The following is a 27,463-nucleotide window of genomic DNA, read 5'->3' as shown; positions in this document are numbered from 1 at the left end:
CCATTTTCTTCTTGAAGGATCCCAGCAAATCTACCCCAGTAGATTGTCAGTGAGAGTTGCACCTCTCCTCCAGCTGGCGATAATGTTACTGTGAGTGTCAAATGGTTCAACAGCGGGTGTGTCAGAGAAGGCCGTACACAGTCTTCATCTTTCCTGTGTTGTTTTCTTGTGTAGCAGGGATTGTAACGTGGAGACTAACCTTTTGGAGTTTGAAATGCATTACAAAGCCTCTGGGTCAGATGGCCAGCCTTTAGGTTTATTAGATGTGAGTGACTACAAACTACAGTAAGTTTCTTTTCCTGTCTGTGCCACTGAACATAAGAAGAATCACAGGTGTGAGGAGACCATTTGCCTTACCTAGCTTGTTTGGTTGCTAGCATCTACAATCATCGATCCAAGAATTTTATCTAGCAGTATGTTCAGAGAAGCCATTAACTTTTACAACATGGCTGTGTGGTTCTGAATACTTCGATCAGATCGCCTCAGAGTTTTGACTGTTTAGCTTCTTAGTCGGTTACAGTACAGTATATATAACCATTTTAAATTTGAAAAAAAAAACTGCTTTCCTGACCTTGTAAGCTTTGTTTTGAATTTATCTGTGGACACTCCTTTGAGCCTTTTCTGATTGCTCTTCTGTGAACTGAGAAGCAATACATTTTATATAATAAAGTAACAATAATTTTGCACAGTATTCTAAATGAGGTCTTATTAGTACATTGGGCATTTTTACTAAGGTTCCTTGATTTAAATTATGTGCTTTTAATTTTACATGAGTGCCTATTTATTGCTTCCCACATTGTCTAGAGTAAAAGTACCTGTTAACATGTTACCTGTTACTCTAAATGCCAGGATATGGATCATTGCTACTGTATAAATTAGGAGGAGCAGGGGTCCTAGCACAGATCCCTGTTGTACTCCATTAATTCCATCACTCCCCATATCTGAACTCTGCTTTCTATCCATTAATCAGTTCTCTATCTAAACATACTGTATATGCTATTCCCTTGAATGGCTACCACCTGCATTTTATGAATGACTGACTATATCACCTGCATTTTATGAATGACTGACTGTATCACCTGCATTTTATGAATGACTGACTGTATCAAAAACGTTCTGAAGATACAATATCATATACTCTGTGTTTATTACCACTGTTGCTGAAATTACTCTCAGCAAGATAATTAAGTAAGTAGGACCTAGCTTTTCTAAATCTACACTATTCTCTAACATCTTATTACTTTACAGATGGTCATTAGTTCTAATTATCATTTCAGTACTGTTGCATGCACTATAAGACTGATTGGTCTATAATTACTTGGTCCAGTTTTACATCCTTTTAAATGGATGATTGAATATGTAAAAATGTTGATAGATAATCAAACTTGTTTGCTTAAGGACAGTTGGCATCATCAGTCCCTGGAGGGTTGTTTGTCTTTTGAGCGATAAACAAATTCTAGAATCTGTAACGCCTTCTAGTATCTGTAAGCCTTTTCTGTCATAGTACTGTTTGATATAGTAAATATATTTTTTTCCTTGGTTAACACATGAATGAAATATTCATTTCCTACATTAGCCGTTTCCCTTTCATCTTCCAAATGATTCCCAGTATCATCTCTTAGATGCTTCATCCATTTCTGTTCTTTTGCTATGCTAGTACTGAAAAAAAAAACTTTTATTTTAGCCTCTTATTGCTTTGCAGGTCTCTTTGGGATTTTCTAATATCATTTTTTACTTGTGCTTGCAATTTATTGTACTCCGTTGCTTTAACTATATGTCCTTTTTTAATCATTATATAAAGTGCTTTCTTTTTCCATATATTTTTCTTATTTGATTTATTACACCCTGTGGGCCGTGGCTTTCTAGACTTTGATTTACTCACTTTTGGGATAAATGTTTTGTGTGCTTCAAGCAGAATATCTTTAAAATGCCGCCATCTGTTCTCTCCTGATTTCATGTCCATTCTGTCCTTTTCTGCTGTACTTCTCATAAAATGTGTCTCATTCCTTCATAGGCAGCTTTCTTGAAATTGTAAAGCTTTGTTCCACACTCTGCTTTAACAGATTCGGAATATACTTCAAATCTTTCCATATTGTGATAACCAAATCCTAACGGTTTATTATCCTTGTTTTCTTCCTCTATCTTTGTGACTGTGGGAGGCTGGGAAGGGCCTGAGAGGTTCTGGCTCAGTTCCGATGATCCAGATTTGTGACACTGGTACCACGGCTTGGATACATATTATCATTTTTTGTTTTTGCTCTAAGGAGACTCACAAGGTTTCCATTATGGGGGAATCCAAAGGTAAAACTGTCATGCAAGTAAAATAAAATTGTACTTAGCAATAAGACCACAATAAGAAGAAAGCAGAAAGATGAAAATGCAACACAAGATTAACGTATAACAACATTTCAAATAAGAACTAATACCAAGACTAGCCAGCAGCCATGTCACCCTGCAACTCATACCTGGCAGCTCACTGAAGCTCAGTAGGTGTGAGTCTGGTCAGTACCTGGATGGGAGACCTCCTGGGAAAGACTAAGGTTGCTGCTGGAAAAGGTGTTAGTGGGGCCAGCAGGGGGCGCTCACCCTGTGGTCTGTGTGGGTCTTAAGGGCCCAGTACAGTGATGGGGACACTATACTGTAAAAAAAGGCGCCATCCTTCGGCTGAGACATAAAATCGAGGTCCCGACTCTCTGTGGTCATTAAAAATCATAGGATTTTTCTCGAAATAAGTAGGGGTGTAACCCTGGTGTCCTGGCCAAATTTCCCATTGGCCCTTACCAATCATGGCCTCCTCATAATCCCCATCTCTGAACTGGCTTCATCACTCTGTTCTCTGAAAGCTGATAGCTGTTCACTGATAGCTGATGTGTGGTGAGCGTTCTGGTGCACTATGGCCGCTGTCGCATGTGGTGGAGGGGAGTCCCCATTACATCTAAAGCTCTTTGAGTGGAGTGTCCAGAAAAGTGCTATATAAGTGTAAGCAATTATTATTATTATTAAAACAAAACAAGAATATGCACACTGCATAAATACAAAGCAGTAATGTAAAGACCTTCATGGGTCTTTGTTTGCCACGAATACTAGGAAAAAGTGCAACTTGCAAGTTACAGTACCAGTATATGAATTAATAACCCTTTCCCTTTTATCCAACACTCAGCTGGGTACACTGAACCTGTGCTCACATCTCTGTCTGCACGGAGGAGAGTTACAGACAGCACAAATGGTCGCCGGGGGGGAATCAACTTCCACTGCCACTAGTGAGATCAAACACTGCTGCTTCAGATTTTATTGCTAGGTTTCTTGTAGAGAAAACGTGACAGGCCACGTTTATTTTAACAGTCAAACACACTGTGTTCTACCTTGTTTGAACATCTGAACTCCCTCTTTGCATTCTGCATTTTATTTTGACAAATTTGTTGCCGTTTTAGTTTTTACTGAAATGTGCTACCAACCTCCTTCCTTCTGCCACTAGTCTGTCTTGTTCCAGGCTATTAAAAAGTTCTGCAGTTTGCTCATAGATAGGAAACAGGTCCTGTCCTGCACCCGGGTAACGTTGTCATGCACACAAGCCTCTACCTTTCACGTCACTCCAAAACACTCATTTCACGTGCTTTATTTGTGCTTCTGCTAAATTTTCGTGTTGTCCGTGCAAGAGTCCAGTCTTGAGTTTCCCAATGGCAGTTTATCGTAATAGAGACCTCCTTATGCATGCTCATCTATCTATCTGTTGTAATGGGCTGAAATATACACCCAGTTAATTCCTGTCTCTTTGCCTGATCATGATCCAGTGCAATTAATTTTGAGAAAGTCTGTCAGCACCATTATAAATCATTTTTTTAAATCCAGCCCATGTATTGACACTAGTGGATTATCCTGTGTCCTCACATCCATGATCAGCTCCAGGATTTCCCCTGTTCTTGCACTATTGGGGGATCACTTTCCTTGCCCTAGTGAGCTTTTACAGAAGAAGTCAACTCTTTTTGCTTTTTTAGTTCTGTGGTATTTGGATGAATGCAGCCTTATCATGTGGTCTCGTCAATTTCTTGTGCTTTAGTAAAAGTTCATCGAATTCTCCCATTTAATTCATTACAGCTTGGACGTCTGGTGCTCTGTGAAACAATTCAGCACGCCCAGTGTTTTTTCATTCCTTATTTTTAAGCTCCTGTCTGTCTTCAGTCTCTTGATCTCCCAACTTACTCTCCTTTTACTCATAATATTGTCCCTTCTCCACTTCTGTGACGAAATACAAAGCATTTAAGCTTGCGGGGAAGTAAAAGGTGTCATAATGGAGTAAACAATCCTGTGTACTGTGGTATAATGGTAATATGGTTTTTATACTTTCACCATTATTGTGCTGTGGTTTGACAATGAATTGTTTGTGCTTTCCTATGGTTTCTCTGTACTACAGTGGGCCATGGGAATATCCCATGGTGCATTGTAATAAACATTCCTTGGTTGGGTCAAGGTCAGGCACAGCACTAGATACTCTCCACTTCTCGTAGAAGAATTGTGTTGCTATAATGTTAGGTGACCACAGCTACACAGATTGTAACGTTCCTCTGCATGTACGGATTTACAGCTGATCAAACAGAAGTTGTATCATCACAATTAAATATCCCTCTTCTTCAGGTGTGGATTTCTTTATCGTTTTAGATTTTCTTAGAAAAGTATAGAATTATACTGTTTTATAACAGTATCATTATACTGTACATGGTTTTCCAGTTGTGACCGCAAAGCTCTTAAATATGGCCTTACGTATTCTTTATTCCCTGTATTTCCACAAAACAGCTGCCAGTTTTAGACAGCTCGTGTTCTCTGGGTTTTGTTCTGTGGCTTCCCAGATAATTCATATACATTTTATTTCGCTGGCTGTGAGGTATGATGGGAGTTGGAATTCTTTGTTTTTATAGATTTCTATATAGTACATTGGAGACTGTAATGTTCATACATTTGTTTACTCAAGAGAATTCTACAAATACATTTCCTTTTCATTTTGCCCTCAGAATTCTCTGCAGACTGGCATACATGACCTCTTATTACATGTTGAATCGGTCTTGGCATATTTAAAAAAGGAATAGCATTTAGGGAGTAAAACATGCAATTATATATATACAGTATATTGTTTATGCTCAGTATTTTCAACACTGTTGGTTTTTTTTTTATCCAGAGGTACTGCATAATGAATAAAAAAATAAATAAAATTACCAAATTGAAGAACTCCACAAATGACAAAAGCTCAATGAAAGAAAAGTTTATATACAGTAGTATGCAGAATGATTCTATGTACCCCAGCACCAGAATCTTTTCAATTCTTTAATATATGTACATATTCACATTGTTCCTAGACTCTTGATCTGGCCTTGGGCATTATTGAGTTTCAATTAACATAATCCCAAGTATTTAACAACTGCATACATACTGATTATCTTTCAAAATACCGAGTGAACATTGTTGAAGATTGTTCAGCACAGATGAAAAGCAAAGCTTTAAGGTTTTCCATACATATGTTATTTGTGTTGTATTATTCAATATTCCCAACGCATTTTTTAAAATATTTATCTGTATTGTGTTCAAGGAGCAAGGCGTTTTTCATTTGAACTGTCTTTAGTTATTGCTGGTGCAATCCTCCTGCAAGCTGGAATTTTCCCGTATTCCTGTGCCTTTTAAAGAATCAGTGACGTGTTTTGTCCTTGAAATGTTGCTGAAGGAATAAGACAAATTGAGTTGCCATAGCTTCCTTTACTTCATGCTGCTATCTTGCCGCACTCTCAAGCTTTTATTAACTGCAAGACTATTAGATGTCTATGTAGTTCTTTAAAAAGTAATTGGTTCTTTTTTCATAGACGATGTACTCGTGCAAGTTATATAAATTGTGCACAGAATGACCCAGATACCGTATGTACACATGAAAACCACTACTGCATTATCCAGGGTTTAGAGGAGGCGAGTCTGTATGACACATTTGACTCCGACATGTTTGATAGTAAAAAGACCTGCAGCTCTTCCATATACTGTACATGATGGTTTCTAACTTTCCAGTTTATCCTCTTTACTTAGATCATTATTCACAAATATCTTAGCCACTATGGTTTTTGTATCAAGCTGTCATCATCAATTTGCTCCCTGCGGCTGCTGTAAGGCAGCACAAAGTCGGTCTTATAGCAAAAAGTGGCAACTTGCAAAGCCTGTGTAAGAGTCTACATTTTTATTGGAACAGCCATGTTCGAAAACAAAGTTTGTTTTTCACTTTGCAGTTAAATGTTTTTTTGCTAGCAGCAGGCAATGTAAAATAGAGCAGAGTGCAATGGCTTTTTTGCACAGAATCTAACATGGTTTAATAAATGCATACCTTTTACAGAAGGATGCCATACTGATTTCTGGGCTAGCAACCTAACCCTCTCTGACTGCCACTTTAAATGTGCAAAGTAAATGTGTGGGTTGCTTTGGTATGCATGCACTGAAGCAGTGTTTTTATTCTGCAATGCTTGGCAGTTTCATATTAGCATGGTTATTGAATGCAGAGACCATGATCTGTTACCATTCCTTTATGTCATCTAAAGGCATACTTTTGCACAGATAAGTCAGGAGCTTAGAGATGCAAACATGTTCTCAAGCTTCTGTTTCTCTTTGAAACAGTATGGTTCGTTTAAAAATAAGCAATGGCGTCCAGTGTCTACCTAGATATATATGGTTTTACCAAGAAAGGAAGAGGTAAAGTGTTTTTTTTATAATAACCTGCAAACTAAAACATGATTACAGACATGATTACAATTACAGGGCGGAGCGGTGGCTCTGTGGCTAAGGATCTGCGCCTGTGCCTGGTAGCTTGCCGGTTCAAATCCCGCAGTCGGCAGAGGAATCCTGCTCCCTTGGGCCCCTGAGCAAGGCCCTTAACCTCAACTGCTTCAGGGGTGCTGTATAAATGGCTGACCCTGTGCTCTGACCCCAAGCTTCTCTCCCTGTCTGTGTGTCTCATGGAGAGCAAGCTGGGGTATGCGAAAAGATGAATTCCTAATGCAAGATATTGTATAGAGCTAATAAAGAAACATTATCATTATCACATTACAAACTGATTTTTTGTCCAAACCAAAAAAAAAAGACAACCAACAAAATTAAAACAGGAGGAGTGAGTGACTTTAAATAAGGACACAGGTGTTCGGTATTGTGACACGGTCCTAATGATTGTACACAAATCAGGTGGAAAAGCGGAAAAAAATAATATTCAAAATAAATATGGTAAAGCTTACATTCTGGTACTGCACTAATTTGGTTCGTATGCTGTTGCTTTGGATTCACTTCAGACGGAGGGCACGGGGTCTCAATTTGTTTGCTACTGAGTAAGCTCTGTCAACAGAGCACAATAACACTGTGTTACTTCTGGTCAGAGAAGTACAGCTAAAAAGCAGGCACAAAAGCACTGCTCGCAACCTTTAGAAAAAGCTTTCTGCTTGCTTGTGTCGAAGATATGGGCCCCTTAGCCCTCGCTCCTCTTCTGAGGCATCTTGTGAGCGATGTAGCCTGTTCTTTTACAGCCCCCACAACTGGCACGAGGGAGGAGCTGAAACCCACCTTCTTGAAAACAAAGTGAGCACTTTATTTAATACGGGAGCACGGCACTTTGGGTTTCCGAGAAGGGGTGGCATCTCAGGAAAATGTAGCCTCAGGTGCACTCCATTAAAAGAAGACCTTTAATTGAAATTGCAAATACTATCAAAAGGGCATGGCGGTGAGGCAGAAGCATTAGACCCTTGCAGTATAATGCACGTATTTTATTCTGTCCTGTATAAATCCTGAGTAATGCTTAGACGGCATTACTTAAAAATGAACTGCTGGACGAACTGTATTTATAGCGTTAACCAATGTGCAAAAGAGCATACTATAACTTCACATTGTGTCTATTTTGCAAGTTACAAATCACATTGCGCGTTTTTATCTTTTTAGATTAACATAAGAAGGCCGTTCTGCCCATTTGGTAATTAGTTTGTTATCGATCCTTGGATCTGATCCAGTTGCTACAGTATGTCAGCTCTGGGGCCCCGGGTTCAGTTCCTGGCCTGGGGTGCTATATGCATGGAGTTTGTATGTTCCCCTTGTGTTCGCATTGGTTTCCTCCCAGTCCACAGACATACTGGCAAGTCGATTGGCTTCTGGGAAAATGATCCTTAGGTGCGAGTGTGTATATACAGTATAGGAATTGAACCCAGGACCCCAGCACTGTGAGGCACCAATACTAGCCACTGCGTCCCCATGCCACTCCATTAGCAAACTACTGTATATCATTAAGCAGAAAGACGAGATCCTACGCGCGCACACAACTTTAACACATCTTAACATTGCAGTTTTCTGCGTGGTAAAGAACATTTTTATTATTATTATTATCAATAATAATATTTTTTTCAGGTTGAATTCATTTATTTTTTCCATAATTTCATAAAAAGCTTTATTATACATTCATATAATGTGAGGCAATTTATAAGGGGTTCTTTCCCTACTGTACTGTTCTTCTTGGTAGCTTGATAACCATTTAAGCCTCCCTAGCCAGTCCAAGTTTCAAAGTGCTGACATACTCATTGTATAGTGATTTATAATCACACATCACATAAAAAAGGAGTGTACTGCCATTGTCACCATGCGCGCACACACAGCGTGTTTTCAGTTCTTTTAATATTGTGAAGAAAAGAAGCCTTGGAAGGCTGACAAGTAGCAAGTCATTTCTCCACAGACAAAAAATAAAATGGTGTCTAGATAAAACAATGTTGTATCCAGTATGATGCTTAACAATCATTAACACCACCAATAGATTTTTACTTTTTTTTTTTAAGACGGACCAAACCTGAGAAGTTTTATCCCAAGGTTTCTGTATGTTTTTTTTTAAATAATGTATACCAGTTTTAGATATTGATCATTTGTTTTGGGTGTCACTTTGATGAATTGCTCACTCACGAGTAACTGTGATCCTCTCAGACGACTTTGTCTGTGTGTTGCATGAGCACCGCATTACCTCATTAGACTTGATTGAAACCTATCAGATGTCAGGCAGGGTAAAAAGCAACAAAAACACAGAAAGGAACCAATAAGCCCAGCTTCAAGATTCAAGATTCAATATTTATTGCCATACCAGCTGAGTTGTTAGGAATTTGCCTCAGTGGGCTCATAACAGTTAAACAATAAGACAATAACAACAAAGACATTAAACACAACATAACACAAAACCATGAGGTAACAAGAAAGAATCTCATACAATATTAAAATGAAATTAAATAACTGGGGCATTAAAGGGTCTTATAGTCCACATCATTGTCAATAGTCATCATAAGGTACTTATGTGTAATTGGAAAAGTCAAGAGATCAAGAGAGTAACACCCTTTTCTAGTAATATGTTCGGGCAGGACCTTGTGGATGCCAGGTGGACTACCCAGCACTGGGACCAAGTCCTTTTTTAGCAATGAATCAAGGTTTTGTGTTGATCACCCTGTATAGCCCTCCCTGATAGAGGGGTCAGCAAATGTGGCACAGACACGCAGAGCGATATGCTATGTGTACACAACGTGTACAACAGATGGTCTGGGCAGGAGTGTCTAGTTGCCCGAGAACTAGACTTGTCACGACCGATTTCAGCGTGAATTCACGGTTACTAGAGCGATCTGGTCCCGGGACCTCAGCTGCAGCCCTTCCCACGGGCTCCTCCTGGTGCGACCACATTCTGGCACGACGGCACATCCCCGCGCTGCTCGTGTAACAACACTCCTGGCAGGAATGTGGCAGTTGTGTAGCGGATGCCCTGCCTGCCAGGCCTGAGCCCCTGTGAAACACATGTGGGAGGGGCTGGATTTCCCATTAGCCACTGCAGGCACAGTGCCTGGGGCTTACGAAAGTTTTAGGGCCTACGGAGGAGGGAAACACTAGTGACTAATGAAAAATTAGCTGAAACAACAAACTTGCGAAGACTCTAGGTGCTCCAAATCAATAATCATACGCCATCTAGTGGTTCTAGAAACTAGAAGTATCGAAGTGATGGTCACTCGACTCGCTCCATCAATCACATGGTTTGGCATTAGAATAGTTGCATCATATCGATCGACGTAATTCAGTTGGCGTTTACCCCTCTTTTTGCACATTTTTGAGTGAAAGTGCCTAGGGCCTACGAACACCAAAATCCAGCCCTGATGACTAGTGGCGTCTAGGGCTCAGAGACCAGTGAAGAGGCACAGGCTTGACGTGCTGTTAGTCCGTGAATTTCACAGTAGACCCACTGTTGATCAAATCTGGTGATGAGAAGAATTTCCAAAAATGTCAAGTCTGTTCCGTAAAAGGAAAAGTGCAACTGCTGCAAAAAACGTTTTCATTTTAACTTTAAAAATGAGTTGCAGTCATGAATGATAAATAATTTATTTAAATCTGTACGGCACAACGCATGGCCATTTAATCAGAATTGTTCTAGCGTATTGTAGTGAAATTAACAAATTAACCTTTTCTCTTGCATAAAAATATTCACGGGTTAAACTGTCCATTATCACCCTAAACAATTCAATTAATTGCACGCTGAAAATCTACATCTCAACTATCAATTCTTAGGAGGAGCTGAGAATCATGGAAGATGATAAGATGTGTATTGTGGAAAGGGCAAGGTCAGATCTTTATTATTCCCTTTTGTGATCTTAGTACTGAAATCAGCAGACTGGTTTTGACTGTGTGAACATCTACTGTAGGTAAATTTATAGTGGATGTAAGGATACAAGTGGATGTCTATCTGTTCTCTGTCTCAAAATGTGTTTAACAGTATCTTTTTGCTACACATACTGTATCTAGTCCATCTTTTCCATGCAAGCAGAATAGAGCTGGCGTGTGATGCATCAGGATGAGGTTTTGTGTGCATGAAATGTCTATTTTTCACCTTGGTTCAGTACTGTATGTGTTCTTCATTTGCGTATTAATGTTATTTTTTCCATTTTTAAAATGTGTTTTTTCTTGATATAGATGATTCAGCTAATAGTAAAACACGTTAGCTAAAATATGGGTTTTATTAAAGGCATCTTACATTTTCATACTGATAATTCATAATAATGCATGTTAAAACATAAATGTAAATTATGCATGCTGTTAGTTCAAAGATAGAATTGGGGAAAAAAGAATAAGCATTTTTACAAAATCATGTTTACCAGCTGTATTGAAATATGTGTATTAGAATACTGTGCTATATAGATAAGAGCTAATTAAAAATGTGCCTTTACCAGGATTGATAGAGAATGGCATATCTCTGAAAAAGGTGGCTTTCATTCTGTGATAGTCCTTTAGAGAATTGATCTTTAAAGTTTTTTTTTCCCTAAATATTATTTTACTATTTTGATTTTAAATAGTTCTTCAGTAGTGTTTTCTGTTATTCTGTTTAGTTTACCGCTACGTGTCGTCACAAATACATACATGGAGCCATGACCCTAACCAGGAATAATTAGTCATTATTAATTCACTTAGTATTGATAAGGGGGTGAATGCGTTTTTTTACAGAATAATATACCCTTTAAAAAGGATTCACTCCCTTCCAGTGATGTCTGATTATGTTGAATTATAAATTTGTATACACATTTTATGCAAGTGGAGACTTATTAATCAAAACTTGAATGCTCAAAACAAATTAAATGTCCTCAAAACCTGCCAAGAACAGTCAGTCTTTAAGTGTAATCAAAAACGTGCGCTAAGTAACAAATTAGTGTAGTTATATAATGTGATCGCGATAGCTTCAGAATTCAGAGACAGGGCTGGTTTGGACTTTCACTACTCTGCCCGTCTGCTGAAATAGTGTATTTTTGAACGTTAGACTTAAATTAGTGGTTTTGTAAAATGAAGTCCCAGGCTTTTTCTCCAGATATTGCATATTTAAACTTGGACTTCAGAACATAGTGCTGACAACATGCCAAGGACATTCATCTCATTATTGAGTACTGCCTGTGATTGATATGAAGGTGTCATCAAGCTCCTTCTTGAAGATTATCAGGGTACCAGCTTCTACAACACGGGTAAGCAGCTCCTTTCAGATCTCCCACAACACTGTGTGGGGGGAAATAATTTGCCGAAGGTGTGCCAGAACAGAAAACGGAGGATTAGAAAAATACCGCAAAGTGTTTCAATTTAAGGAAAACGAGAAAAAATGAATCGGTAAGAGTTACAGAGACTTGTGGCTACTCAGCATCAGGAGATCTGTCCACACCTCTGGGATCACCTCGGCAACTGAAATGGAAACAACGGTACAAACTTAGCATCGCAATGGGTAATGGGTTCCAAAAGACTAGAAATGTATTTTTTAAAGGGGGCAAATGCGATGTCCAAATCAATAACAGATGGATAGACTGCTGTGGCCAAGGCTGTCACTACAAGCAGTGGAAACGTAAACTCCTGTATAAACATTGGCAGCAGGTTTATTCAAGAATGCATTCCCGGTGGTTTCTGTAATGATCAGGTATTGATAGAGGGCAATTTGGCAAACATGGAAACTGCACAGTTAGACAAGGCCTTGCTCTTTATTTCTCTGTCTGGGCTCTGACAACAATTCAGGGTTGGTTTGTCTGTTGAGCTGAAGCCTTGTAGTGAACTGGTGTCGTGTTCAGAAACAGAGAAATGACCATACTGCGGTATTAAGGGATCGGCTGTTGAAAGATTTGGTCAGTCCTATTTCTCCAGACCACAGCATTAACTAACCTCAGTCAAGTTGATCAGCACCTACATTTCAGAAATGAACATGGCTCCAGGAGTTCACTACAGTACCTCCCTGACACAAGAGAAGTCATGTACATTGTACTGTATTAACATTGTTAAAAAAATATTGTCTCAGACACCAGTACATCAATCATGTGATAAAGAAATAACATCGCATTACACAAGTAACATTGCATTTCCCATTGACAAGTCTAATTTCTTACTGTCTAGCAGTTTAGCACATTTTATTTTCCTTGCTGGCAAAAGCCATTGGATTTTATGATTCTTTTATTAATTGCTTTCAGTCTATGCAGTTCAAGATAAGGGGTTGTTTCAGTGTAATTGCCTTCTGTCTCAATAATGCAAATACCACACCAATAAACACTATTTATGAATCGTAAAAGGATATAATGAGATGCTAACAACCTTTACCGCTGTGATAAGCAGTTGTTTCATGAATAATCCCTGTGACAGGGTGATCATTTCCCAATTGTTCTGATTTTGTAAGACCTCAGTGTTGCTGCAGTACCACCGAACCTGGTCTTGTGAAATGGTGGAAGCTAAGCCAAGTTGGGCCTGGTCAGTACTGGGATGGGAGAGCTGATTGCTGCTGTGAAGCACGTTGGTAGAGTCGCATTACCAAACTTGCACCACAGTCTTGTGACCGGAGACGATGCGCTGTAGGAGGACGTGGAACCGAGGTCCTGACTTCACACCCCTTACAGATCCCATGATGTTCTGGCTGAATTCCACCTTGAGCTCCCTAAATGTACCCCTTAATTCCACCTGTTCTCCTGTGCATATTGGGCTACAGGCGCTTAATACCCACCACGCATCACCCATGTTGGGGCTGTGCTTGAGTGGTAAATATGTGAGGAGCTGAGGGATTCTTTAGGATGAAAAGCCCTTCAAAGAGGCGTGCTATAGTAATAATAATACCAATACATTGTTTTTTATTATTATCAACAATCCTGATTTTAAAGGTTTATTTACAGCAGGAAATGTAAGCTCTCGGCTGTTAATGCAGGGACAGTGATATCAACTTCAATTTCACCTCCAAGCTGTGTTCGCCTCGGGAGCCTAATGTTGCTGTACTTGAGGAGTTCGGCAAAGCCAAGCCGCCCCAAAAATGTCAGCATGAAGCCTCGTCATGTCCCTTCTTTGCATAATTTGGCCCTAAGCCAGGTCTTGATTTTACAGCCTTTTGGCTTCTGGTAGCGGAAGAATTAGCCACAGTGGCCAAGCACATCTCTTTACTGCCTCACGCTGCTGCAAAAACAATGGTAGATTTCTGCATCTTGGACAAGCTTCGCAATAATTCTCCCATTTTCCTTTTAGGCATTAGAAAAACATCCTAATACTCCGATGACCGCAAAACAAATCTTAGAAGTCATTCAGAAAGAAGGGCTTAAGGAAACCAGGTAAGTTGTATTTTGTTTTATAGGTCTGACGTGTTTTTGTTCCCATATTTTGTAAATGTCGGCTTCCTTGGATGTGTCTATTTTCTGGTGAAAATATTTTATTGCAAAGTTTGCTCACTTGTTTATTCATATGTGTAAAATCCACAGTGTTAGTGGAAATGTGCATGTTCAGTGTTGACTATTTCCCAGTATCCGCTGGGAAAGGACAAAAAGTATTGTGCACACGGTAAGAGCTCTAATGTCCAGCCTGAAAACAACAGCAGCAACATCAGCATAAACACTGTTCTTGTGGAATAACAATGTTCAACACAGAAAATGTGGAGGTTTTACTAATAAGTTGGACCCAAATATATGTGACATTTGAATGTGCTTGACAGATATTATCATTAAGGGCACAGAACTGCACTTATTTCCCCTGAGGCATTCCTTTAAAAAGTCTGTCCAGGGCAGGAAGTGATGACTGAGCATGTGGCTGTAACTTGAAAATAAGGAGGTGACTTAACACAGGCCTGAAGTATAAATAAATGTTTTTTTTTGTGAGTTAACACAATTGTGCGTACACATATAAACATACAGTACACTTAATGTATCCATTTAAAAAACAAACATGCACCGTTTTTTCAGTACACCAGAACGGTGCAATGTTTCTGAATGTAATTTGCAAACTACTTCCTACGCTGACAGTTCAATGAGTGTGGTGAAAAATATTTAAAATACAGAGCATTACTATGTGGCCCTTATTTTACATTGTAAGGGTCATCCCATATTCTATTAAAAAAAAACTGCAATTACTGTAAGTGTTTGACCACTGTTGCTAAACACTACTACTGCTTAGAACCAGAGGCAGGTACTGTACCTGAGCATTTCTCCAGCCGTGAACAGATGCAGATCCGTTCTTCTTTCTCTGGCAGTGGCGGTTGTGTTTTCTAGGCACTGGAACACTTGTTCCCAAGCTGCTCCCAGATCAGACAATCTGAATGGCAGATGACATTGCAATTCTAGACCCTGGAATGCACCTTGAGAGATGAATTGAGGAAAGGCATGAACCATCACTGTAATATGGATTTTATTTTACTTTCTACAGCAAAAGCATTACAGGTTACACTTTTGCATACTGTGTGTTGCAACATGCAGGTATGCAGTAGAATATTGTAGTAATACTTACTTATCTCTTAGATGGTGTAGATCAAATCATGCTTATTGTGGAACACCAGTAGGAACCCCTATATATTGCAGGAACTGGTAACTGTTTGATTCTGTGATAACGAAATGACCTTGATCATGACGTCTGAGGTTCCCTAATGGTTACATGCAACATCTAGGCTCACAGTTATGGAACACATGTTTTTTTGCTCTGCAAAAGAATGTCCTTTCATATCACCTTTCACCTCTCTTGAAGACCAAATGCAAAACTGTGTCATATCTCCCTACAGAGTGCGTGTACTGTATAGTCATATTTACTCTGGAGCATGTACACAAATCCATTAAATTGCTCTTCCAAAAATAATCTTGCTCATTGCTGTTGATCTTTCCCTAAAATGTCATCTAGGTAGGAAGTTTTTGTTGACCACTCTGACCTTCAAGGCTCTTAACCTGAAGTTCACTGTCCTCCTGTGTCCTACTCAAGGTGTCTTTTTACCACTCTAATTGCGTAATTAGAATAGGATCTGTGATTAATTATTGACATTTTCTGTGTTTCACAAGGGCCATCCGGTACCTGTGAATCGACAGTTAGGCAGAAAGGCCTGCATTCTGGATTTGTGTCTGACAATGCGAGTAACATGATCAAGGCCCACAATGACAGTCTTCTAGGCCTGTTTCAAAATTCATTACATTTGATATGTATTACAAATACACATCATACATCACCCTTGTGAGTATATCCCAGAAGACAGTTTCCACGGAAATAGGTTTTAAATCTTATCCAAGCAGGAAAATATATTTTAAAGATCATCTGAGAGATGCAGTTGCTGTACTCTACCCATAAAACTGCCTCCATACCATGAAGACAGCTTGATGAGGCACTTAGTGTTCTACTGCATAATTACAAATGCATCAGTTTTAACCTAAGCTTTGCGGACATGGAAATGGACACTTCCTCAAACACAACAGTGTTAAAAAGCTGAAAACAGTGCTTGAAAGATTTATGAGGTTGGGAAACTCGGCTTCCTTTGACTTTTGTTCTCATCAGCAGATGACCGATTTCATATAGTGGTCTGAGAGTCGTAAAAGTGTAAAAAACACATGATATAGCTGAGGAATTAATAAACGCGTGCCAAGCATTGGCAGAGCAGATTAGCGGCCCAGATAACACAGCCTGGATCAGTTCAAAAAAGAAAACACATTTCATTCAGCCACCTCACAAGCTGGTGTTTGTCAGTTGTTACAGATTCTGTGGATTCTGAATGAAGTGTTTCTTCGTATGGGCAGGTTTTCACACAGCAACGTCAGTCCATGAGCGAAGAATGGGTAGACCAACTGACAATGATTAAATTTAACCGCAAAATATAACACACTGGAAGCTTTCTTTCACTGAACTGTAAGTGTTGTTTGAAGTGATCTTTATGTTTTCCTTTCTTCTTTTATCACTATGATTTTTATATATTTATATAGGAGCTGAATTGTGTTATTGCACTCATTTTATGTATGCTGTACTTTTCACGTCTTCAAACACAGCACAACTGTTCTGTTGCCACATTAATCATGTTCCAAGTGATCATTTTTATTGCTGCCGTGTCTGAGATTCTGTTGAATAAAACATACTGTACAGTAGGCGTGATTAGGCGTTAATAAACACATACTGTACAATACTGTAAGTTATCACTAAAATGAGGAAATTAAGGTACCACCATGGAGTGATTTTTAATAAGTGGTTTTAGTTAAGAAAAACTTCAAGCCCATTTAGTCATCTTGATTGAATTGTGGCTATTCTTGAACATACTGTATATATAGTCATATATGTTCTATCAAAAATTGCAGTTTTCCCAGACAAGGAATATTTTGGCTTGGCTACCAATAATTGATGCTTGCAGATTTACACATATATTGTTGTTATTATTGTGCTCATATTTTCAAATGAAAACTCCTAAAATGTTCTATGGGAAGTTGTCGATGAAATTGAGGCTGATAGGTTACATTTTCATCTTCTTCTTCTTCGTATTATTATTATTATTATTATTATTATTATTATTATTATTATTATTATTATTTCCGGAATGTTCTGTAACGTACCACGAATTACTCCTATCCTGAAGAACTGAAGCTGGTGGAGATTTTGTGATTATGTTTTATACACTACTGCAGAGTAGGGATTCCTTTGTAAAACAGTACAGTTGCCAAACTGCTAATTTTCCCTGAAAATCCACACTGCCGCTGTCTGGTAAAATACAGCACCGACTGCATTGAGATGTTTGCAGCTCACATAGTACAATGATGCTTTTTTTTTGATGGTAGGTTTTTAATTATTATTGTTGTTTATTAATATGTTTGCATGTCCAGATGTTTAAATGGGGGGTGGTGTCTGAACCATTTTAGGTTTTAATGGATAGCTGTAAACCAAATAAACATTTGATTACTTGTTCTGGAATTTTGAATTCAGGTACGTGAAGGACTAGCAGTGAGACCCCATCACACTATGTGGCTAAAAATGATGTTTTGATTTTGAAAGATTGGTTATCTTTAGAAAAAGTGTGATAATGACCTTGGCCATTGGGATAATGAGTACTGTGAATATATTATGAAAAACAGAGGAAATAATAAGAGCTATGAAAAATCCTTATCCATAGAGTTTTGTTTTTGTTTCAGTAGAAACAAAGAAACTAAAGGCATTTTACCAGGCAAACGTACAAAAAATGGAATATTTGAAGGGTTTAACCCAAGTGGCTTAATTGTGGGTCTCAGTTTTTGAATGCAGAGGACTGGTATGCTTAAATTCCTTTCAGAGTTCATTCTCTGTAGTGCTGTGGTTTGTATTTTTTGAAGGGTATTGCACGGTTCATATTCCTTTCTGACAAGACATACATTTTTACAACAATAGCTTCATTAAACAAACTATATCTTGCCTTTGCACATGGTGAACACTGTGTTTTAGAGCCACTGTATTGCTGCTGTTCCTCCATTGTACCAGTCCCTTCCTGTAAAATACAGTAAACGCGTATTGTAAACCCTGTAACTATATGTGGCACAGTAAGAGATCACAGCTGCTTTCAGTAGTATGAATTAAGTGCTTACTCTGCAGAATTCAGAAAAGTCTTGGGGATCAAAAGCTGAATTTTAATAACTTATTTTATGTGGAATTTAAATTCGTTGACATTATCTCTCCCAGCACATGGATAAACATTCCACTGTCAATGTTGTGCTGATGTAGCAAAAGATTGATTCCTGTGCACTTCCGTCTTTGTTAAGCATTAGAAAATGAAATTACAATAAATGTTGTTGGCAAGGAGTCCTTTTTATTGGAGGACTCAGTCATGGTAAAATATTCCTGCAGCTATTAAAAAAGAAAGCCTCCTAAAGCTCTTCACATTTAATCCCTGTTCATGTTAGCAGTTTTCTGATAAGTGTACAGTGACACTGTCAGTGTAGGCAAAGAATATTTTCATTTCCAGAAAGCCAGTCTTTTTTTCTAAAGAACAATGCAAAGAAAAGAGGGACAAGACTAAGAATAACTGTAAATGTAAATGTGTCCCACATTTTTTTTTTGTTTACAAGGCAATCATACATATTAACTGCTTAATTCTGTTGATTGTTTGCTCTCACTGCCACTTGATGTTATGAGAACAGTGAAGGCATGGTTGATCCAAAGGATAATTTAATCACGTGGCATAGCGGAAAAGCTGTTGATCATGTTTCAAAATATACATTTCTCTTTTTTTTATTTAAGAAGTTAAAATTACTTACTTTGGCCAGGCTCAATGCAAGTTAATCGAAATAAGATACAGGTATTAATAACATAAACCTTAGTATCAGGTGGGGAGCTGCGTCAGCCTGCGTAGGCTGCAAAGGAACAAGTAATAGGTTTATTCCGTGCTGAAAAGAGAAGAAAGAGAACACAACGTTTCGCCTGTGGAGCCTTCTTCGGGTGCAAAACGTTGTGTTTTCTTTCTTCTGTTTTCAGCATGGAATAAACCTATTATTTGTTCCTTTAAACCTTAACATCAGCTGAGTTAATATTATTTACTAATTTCTGTTCCAAAAAAGTCAAAAATCATGGATTAAACCCTAACATCTTTTTTTTGTAGCAAACCTCATATTTTAAGAGCCTGCACATCTGTTTTGATCAGCCTGAACTGTAAAATGTTTGTTAACATGGTTTATTAAGTAGTAGGGGATGGCAACATCTGTCAACCTGATTGCCAAGACCAGTGTGTTTCTTATTTCAGGCTTGTAGTAATTCTGCCCTTTCCGTTTTCAGCTCTGTAGTTCTGAACTGTCAAGAATGATTATAAATTGGCAGCCTGCAAGAATGTTCTCTGCATTATAGCCATGTTCCAAGATATTATTAGAGAATCAATCTACAATTCTTCAGATCACTTATGATGTTCTTTTAAAATGTACACTGCAATATAAACCTGCCTTTCAGGAATACCATCATATCACATAGGGCAAGGGCGACCTAATAATTCATAAGTGCCACAGGCACAAATGAGCTGTGAAAGGTCTTCTTCGTGAGTTGTATTGATATTATATCCCACTAGAGGCCATTAGATACTCTTTGTGCACTTGAAAGTGTGTATATTCATTAAAGAGCTGCGTCTGCTGTATATCATCCTGATTAGGAGTTCATTTGATTAGGTGTTTATCTCAAAATGAAACCTTACACCAAGGAATGTACAGTACGTGAATTCCAAATGTATGCTTCCTAGCACCTTCACAAAGCAGCACTGTGGGAACCAGCTATAACTAATGGGAGGGTAATAAAATACAGTTTCTTTTTGCAGCGGATCGTAATACTCTTCAATTTCTCTTCCACTTCACCTTCACTTGCCAAAAAATGAGCTCTAAAGGGAAGGTTTCCAGCCTGGAGACGTTTTGAAAGCCTTACCCAATGTTTTTTCTACCGGTCCTTCCATTGCCAGCACTGCATTGTAAAGAATGCTCCGTGCATGTGCAGGCTAGGTGATGAGCCTCATACTGCGTGTTTTTCTGCATCCATATTTACAGTACGGTGACTTGTGTTTTAAAATTCACGCACTCTGAAGGCACATCCAACATGGTTTTTCTTCTCCGTATTTCACCGAAGAATTTCAGAACTACTTGGGAACCTCTTAAAGAAATGGGATCTAAACCTCTTTCACAAATTTGTCCTCCTTCATGTCCCAGTTCCATTGTCTCATGATGGTACTGCACGTCTCGAAGTCTGTGTGCATTTGCACCACAGCCTCTCGGTGGGACGATGAATTAAATTGCAAATCCATACTTGACACCAATTTAGTTTCACTCTGAATTTCATTTCTGACCTTTTTTATAATAAAATCAAACACTTTTATCTCATTAACATCCTGTGTCACATGGTGGATTAAAAATCTATTTCGTATCTCTTTAATATTTAAATCTATTTGCTTAGAACATCTTTGCCTTAGGCAATAATTGATTATAAGACATTGTAAGCTTTGAGGTACAAGTATAGAGAAATTTTGTCTTTTACCTACCATACAATAAAGGATAAATGTGCCAATATCATATGAAATTTAGCAATAATAATTAGAATTCATGTGATTGCAGAAAGATGCTGCCCTTGAACTTTGTTGTTTGTGTGTAGTATGTAATATTTATATATCGCTTTTCAAAAAGTTTCAAAGTAAACAATATTAAATACCACAGATTAAAGCATGTCAACAAGATTTATGAGCTAATGCAATTTAACATTTGTGTGTAATCACTGCAGTTAAAAGCCAGACTGCACGTCGGATAAGTCGAACACAGGAAAAGACTACATACTGTATCATTGCTGGATATTACACAGTTAAGACCAAGCCCTTTTGAAGAAATGCCTTTCAGCTTGCCTGTAATGATAGACAGTGAGCCAAAAATAATTTTTTTATTTGGATATGGAGTCCCAGATGTTTAACTTGAACATGAAAGCATGTGTTAATATTGGATTGCAATGTTCTTGTAAAGAAAGAAGAGACAAATCTAGAGATTTAGTCCACGAATTTACTGAACAGTTATGTATATGGTTATGTTGTAAAATGTTAGTTAAAAACAGATACTCTTTTAATGTATTATTGATAAGAAGTAAATTACTTAAGATATTTAAAATAAAAATATGATAAGTTTTTATTTTCTGTAGTAATAATTATTACCAGGTGTCTATTTATTTGTTACATGAAGCTTTAGCTTTCTGTTACGCTTCTCAGAGATATTCCCTTGTTACCACCTTTTACTGTCGTTCACATAAACAATGCAGAAAAACTTGAGATTTTTCAGGTTTTGAGGCTTTACTAAAAAACACACATTTCAGAAATAATCAGTGATCAGAGGCACACCCCTCTCCTTATTGGTGCAGTGTGATCAGAGCCACACCCCCTCCTCTTATTGGTGCAGTGTGATCAGAGACACACCCCCTCCTCCCAGTGGTGCTGCCCCTCCTTCTAGGGCTCACAGTGTATTTAGAGAAATCATGCCCAATCCTCATCATCCTGGTGATGCAACAATATGGGGCACTCATAGCACAGCTGTCTTGAGTCTAGCTGTTGGAGTTTTTCCAAACCGGGGAGTTGGGAAAAGAAGAGAAATTAGTGATCTTATATTCTAGTGGGGGAGAGATGTGCACAAGTTCAAAAGCTATCATTGAAAGTTGTGAAAGAGGTTTGGTTTTAAGTAATGGGCTATTTTGCCATGGCGTTCCTCATGGAATTAATGGTCTACAACAGCAGCCTCCCCTTTCTGAAGAGCCCCAGTCCAGGATGTTAAATGTTATATGTTACCCTACATCACCCAAATCTAAATCTAATCCCAATCTTCCTAAATTACATTAGGATTAGATTTATGTTTCTAAAGATTACTTTTTGACAAACGGTACACAGCTGATTTCAGGTAAATTTTTCCAAGCCTTTAGAAAACAATGATTTAATGCTTACCTTCTGTAGAACATCTTGATACTCTCCAGGAGTAAGTGTGGAGATGCATGTTCTTAAAGAAACTAATGGCTGCACTAGCCGATCGGTATGTAGGATGCGGTTGGAAAAGGAGAAGCACTTTCCTGGGTTATTTGGTAGATGTCAAAAAGAGCCCTCGTTAAACAAACACCACGTTCTGGAGAGGAGGTGTTTTTACATTACAATAGAAGAGTTTTAAATCTATATTTAACTAACTGTAAATTAAAAGGTCAGTCATTAAAGAGGTGCAGCTGACATTGTTTTCAAATCTTTTTCAATTTTTACAGTTTAGCATTCATACTACAGTATTTCACTGTGGCTTTTCTTTCATGTTTCACAGTAGAGATTGCAGTAGAGGAGTTTATTGCCATATGTACATGTACATTGAAATTCTTACTCATGCTGATCTCTCAGGACATACGCAGTACAGACGACACAGTACGACAGACAACACCACACAATGTAGATGGTACGTTACAAAATGGTACACAATAAATAGAGCCAGAACAACAAGTACTTTGTAGAGAACAATAAATATGTGACGTAATAGTGAAAGAAAAACGATCGTAATTAGACTATAACGTCAAATTATTCTCAGTTAAATTGCTGAGGTTTCTTTGACAGTGTGAAGGTTTCTTTTTTCCACATGTTTCACATTTCACTTTCCAGGACTAATCAATGGTTAATCCTAAAAAAGGCTGTCTGTTCAGGGCATTATTGTGGAGATGTGGTTAGGGTTATGGACTCACAGCTGTAAGGCTGTGGGTTCAACTCCCAGCTGATGTACTGCTGTTTTGCCCTTGAACAAGGTGCTTAATTTAGATTGCTCCAGTAAAATGCTCATTTTTAGGTCAATCTTCAACACCTGCATAAGCAAATAATTAGGATTTGCCCAAATATCTCTTCTACAGTCATTTTAAACTGTAAATCTTTAGGTTTTCAGAAAATCTTTTGCATTCTCTTCTTTGATTCTTCCTTCTTCTTCAAAGGAGTGGATCTTTAATAGAGCATCTCCGACTGTGTACAGTATTGCTCTAGCAAAGTGTTATCCACAAAGAAAGGGTGATAATCTTGGTATTATTATCCAAACAACAAATCCATTTCATTTTTATTTTTCTGAAGGCAGTTTCAGTTTAGACTTTTTTTCTAATGCTTTCACTTAATTGTGAACATTTAGACCTTAACACTTCTAGTATAATTGGCCCTTGACTCTCCTTATCTTGTCTCATTTCCAGTGTTAATATTTCTGTCAGATCATGTTGTGCTTGTGCTGAATCTTACACTTTTGTTCCTGTGCCTTTTTGTAATTATATTTGTTTTTACTTGATCGAATTTTGGTTGAAAAAAGCGGAGTGGAACACGTATTAAGTGGTATTTAATTTCCTCTCACTTTATTTGCTGCATTTAATTGCAGTGTTCCTTTAAAAAAAAAAACACAACTCAGTCAAGGCTTTGGGAGACTTATTTGTGGGTTTTCTCATGTTTTGTCTTTAACATGGCCAGAAAACTGTGAAGTAAAAATAAAACGCGAACATGTGACATGTGAGCATTGGTACCTCCTGACCGTGTGATGTCAATCCTACAGGTTTTCTACGTTGCTTATCTGGGCAAGTTTTTATTTTGATTTTCCCTTGGAAAAGGTCTCAACTTTGGGCTCTCACAAAGTCGCCCTGATCAACCATACTTAAAAGCAGGTGCCAAGAATATGCCATTTTAGACACGTATGCCCCCTTTTGTGAAGAGCAGACTCACTTCTCTAGTTTAGACATAAAGCATGTCAAGCCCCTCATTGGCTTGGAATTGGTGATTAGAGGATTGAGAGAAAAAAGTACATTACCTTTCTTCATGTTGACCTAAATATTCCATTTGAATAATTGCAGTGCATGCATTTTATGCAATTAAAAAATGAGCCCGCTCCCTGCAGTAGGTAAGTTACTTCTGAGCATTTGGTGCACTTTGTTCAGTCAACTAGCAGACCTTTTCATAGAGGATTTCTTCCTTTTGTCGCCTTTCATCCTATGGGATACAGATGCTCCTGAACGTACGGGCTTTTTGATCATTCAAGTGTATCCGACTTAGTCTAAGACAGAAATTAAACAAAAATCACAACACTCCTTTGCTTCTAGAAATGCTGCTTTGGGGAAAATGATTTTTGACACAAACCTTTAAACAATAAAATACTTGTTTGATATACAGAAATGTGTAATTATGTCTTTGATCTGCGATTAATTTTTTTTTTGCTTCTTTTTGCCTGAAGCCAATGTAACAGATGCATATGATTAAACTTGGTGTTACCAGTCGGTTATTGTAATGTAGATGTTTCAGGGTTGGGGGAATTTTTATAAAGCCCCAGTAGAAAGTGCATGCTGTTACTGCTCAGAGCTCTCAATCTATTTCATCTCTTCAATGCTAGTGGAACTTCACCGTTGGCTTGCCTGAATGCCATGCTTCACACTAACACTCGTGTTGGTGATGGAACTTTCTTTAAAATCCCTGGAAAATCTGGACTTTATGCCCTAAAAGTAAGTATGATGGGACACGATCTCTCGCTTCACCTGTCTGTAAAATCTTGACTTGCACTGTTTTGTACCGTAAGCAAACCCAGTCATTTATTTCAACAAGTATCATTATGAGTATAAATGTACCTGTTTTTTTACCTTGTTTCTTCCTTACTTTATTGTATTAATAAAGGTAATATGTATTGCTTAGTTTCATTATTGTAATCAGATAAGTAAAGATTTGTGTTTTTAATATGTAGTTAATTGTGTAAATAGCTATTTATAATTTGACTTCAGGAAAACCCATACATCAGTAGAGACGTTTTAAAGCAGGTTACATTTGTAACCTTAAAAATGCAGCACTTTACTCAAAGAATCATGCTTTATTTATCTAGTCACCTAATAATATTGTAAGGGTTTGATGTCCTCCTGGCTGGCACTATTAATGTATCATTGTAAACAGATATTCACTATGTAAAACCTCATGCACAGAAAGATAAATATATTTTAATAAACTGAAGCCTAATTCCCTTTAAAAAAGCTGCAGAAATTGCTGCAGTAGATCTCATGGTACTTGAATTGAATATATATTTTTAAAGGGCTGCAGTGGAATTTTCTGTTTCTAACACCACAAGGTAGTAAGATTACTGTGCATCTCTTGTTTGCTGTTTGTCTGTTTAATTACCATTGTATAGGATTTCCTGAGATCTGCAAACAGGGATTAAAAAAAGGTCTCAGTCGTGTTTTGTTCATTTTATTTCTAATATAATGTTGGGTGCTTTAAAAGCAGGCTTGGCCAGACTCCAGACTGCTCCAATCATTCCCATGGTTTGTGTGCTCTCAGTTGTTGTAACGGTCAAGATTCAGGAAGCAGACACAGGCAATATTAAAGGATTTAGGTTTCTGTAGCAGTAGTCTGAACACTGAACTGGCTGGATGGAATTGAGAGTGAAAGGAAGTATGTTTCCAGGAAGAAAAAAAAGCAGCATTTGAACCTTATGTTGTCAGGCATTAAAAAGCCAGGCAAATGTGATAGGATTATTTAACAGTAAATCAATATGTGAAGTGCACTTGTACTAGAGTCTTTGAAAGAAGCGTGCATGCTGTGGGATTCTGTTAGGCTTTTTTTTATTATTGTGTTCTTTGTAGAAAGAAGAATCACCAAGCCTTGCCGATGGGGCAACTGAGTCTGTGTGTGAATCTGATATAGAAGGTATTGAAATGACCGAGACAAATAACAGCACCGGTGAAGAAAATGGAGGTAAGCTAACTTGATTTTTTTTTTTATTGCCATGTTTATTTTTTTTTTTAATTGGTCAGGGATTTGATGTTGAAGCATTTGAAGAGGGAGTGCTTTTCACTAATGCAATTGCCTTAACTCGCTGCTGTTACAAATTATTCAGTTTGCTGTTTCTTAGATTCCTTAAGGTGACAGTAATAAAGAAAGATAAACACACTGATCCAGGAATATTGTGGTCTTGAAGAAAGTGCTTTAACTGCATACAGCGTGCTTTTGCACAGATCCTTCTCAGTCTGTGATCTCTCTGTAGTGGCGGTTGTTCTTAAATATGAGCATATGGAAACAATATTAATTTGTCATGTGGCCTCTTGCAGACAATGTCTAATTTCTGTTCTGAACATTCAGAAGGAAAGGAAGTCTGCTCTCGTCAGTTTCTGTGGTTAAGACGGATTGCTGTATCTATCACATTACCTGGACCAAAATCCAACTCTATTGTTATATTTAAAGGCCTTTAAAGGACTCCCTGGAGTTATTGATTGTTGCCTTGCCTGAAATGTGGCTGGAATTACATTTTTGAGACCTGAACTCTTATCGCAAAGTAATTTAAAATGATTCTGGTCTGAGGGTTTTAAAAGGTCACAAAGGCACTGGTAGAATCAGCTTCATTACCCAGTGTAGAGCAATATCTGCTATCAATCTGCAAACAGGTAAGCACATAACAAAGTCAGACAGCTACAGCACGGCTGTTTTTTTCTTCCTTAAGATGTTAGAACGTTGCCACTAATTGGCTGTTAAGACTCCCTTCTCAACAAATAGGGATGGAAAAGCAGAATATTTAGACCATAATCATACAGTAGAGTATTAAATTGATATTGAAATAATTCGCAAGATGTTTGAAATAACATTATGCCTTAATATATTGAGCATCGGAGACGCTAAAAACGAAGTGTGCTTATGGACTGTTCTGAATTTTAATCACACTTTAGAGTGAGGAGAAAAATAAAAAATTAAAAGAAAAATAACTAAATGACTTTTTGACAGCCATGTGTAGGTGGTTTCTCAAATTATATGCATTGTGTTTGCTTATCTCTATATTTATATCACTGAGGGGGCTGGAAAAACATGTGTGTCCTTGTATGTGTTCATTTAATCTATTTTTTATATAAAGCATGCTTTGGTGCAGACGGAATCCCCATGGGATCTCTAACCATATTTACATGCTGATACTGAATTAAACCATGGCAGTGAAACCCTGTTCTAGGATGCTCAGAGACATTAGTTACTGTACATTATGCTTTGTAAGGTCACTTTATTGATTTTGGATTTTATACGTTAGATTAAAAATCAGTACTTAAATTATACAGAACAATATCATTACTCTGGTAGCTGATTGCGACGTTGAAGGTTTTACTGGGGCTTTAAACACCGCTGTCCAATTTCTACTATTATTCACGAAACATTTGACAGCTGTGGTGGGACAACCACGCAGGGTACAGCTGCAGTAATGTGCTT

General features: G+C 37.9%; 1 protein-coding gene across 1 annotated transcript in view; it reads left to right on the top strand.

The window, feature by feature from the left end:
* Positions 1–27,463, top strand: part of LOC148831860 (putative Polycomb group protein ASXL3) — a 73,784-nt gene that overhangs the window by 13,955 nt on the left and 32,366 nt on the right. The window contains exons 2-4 of the mRNA XM_088919105.1: positions 14,032–14,114; positions 24,627–24,735; positions 25,861–25,972. Coding sequence (XP_088775231.1) covers positions 14,032–14,114; positions 24,627–24,735; positions 25,861–25,972 — 304 coding nt within the window. The remainder of the gene's footprint in view (positions 1–14,031; positions 14,115–24,626; positions 24,736–25,860; positions 25,973–27,463) is intronic.

This window comes from Atractosteus spatula, chromosome 6, assembly GCF_055471065.1.
Source record: "Atractosteus spatula isolate fAtrSpa1 chromosome 6, fAtrSpa1.hap1, whole genome shotgun sequence".
Classification (NCBI taxonomy): Eukaryota; Metazoa; Chordata; class Actinopteri; order Semionotiformes; family Lepisosteidae; genus Atractosteus; species Atractosteus spatula.
The sequence above is the reverse complement of the archived record's forward strand: the minus strand, read 5'-3'. Positions and strand labels throughout refer to the sequence as shown.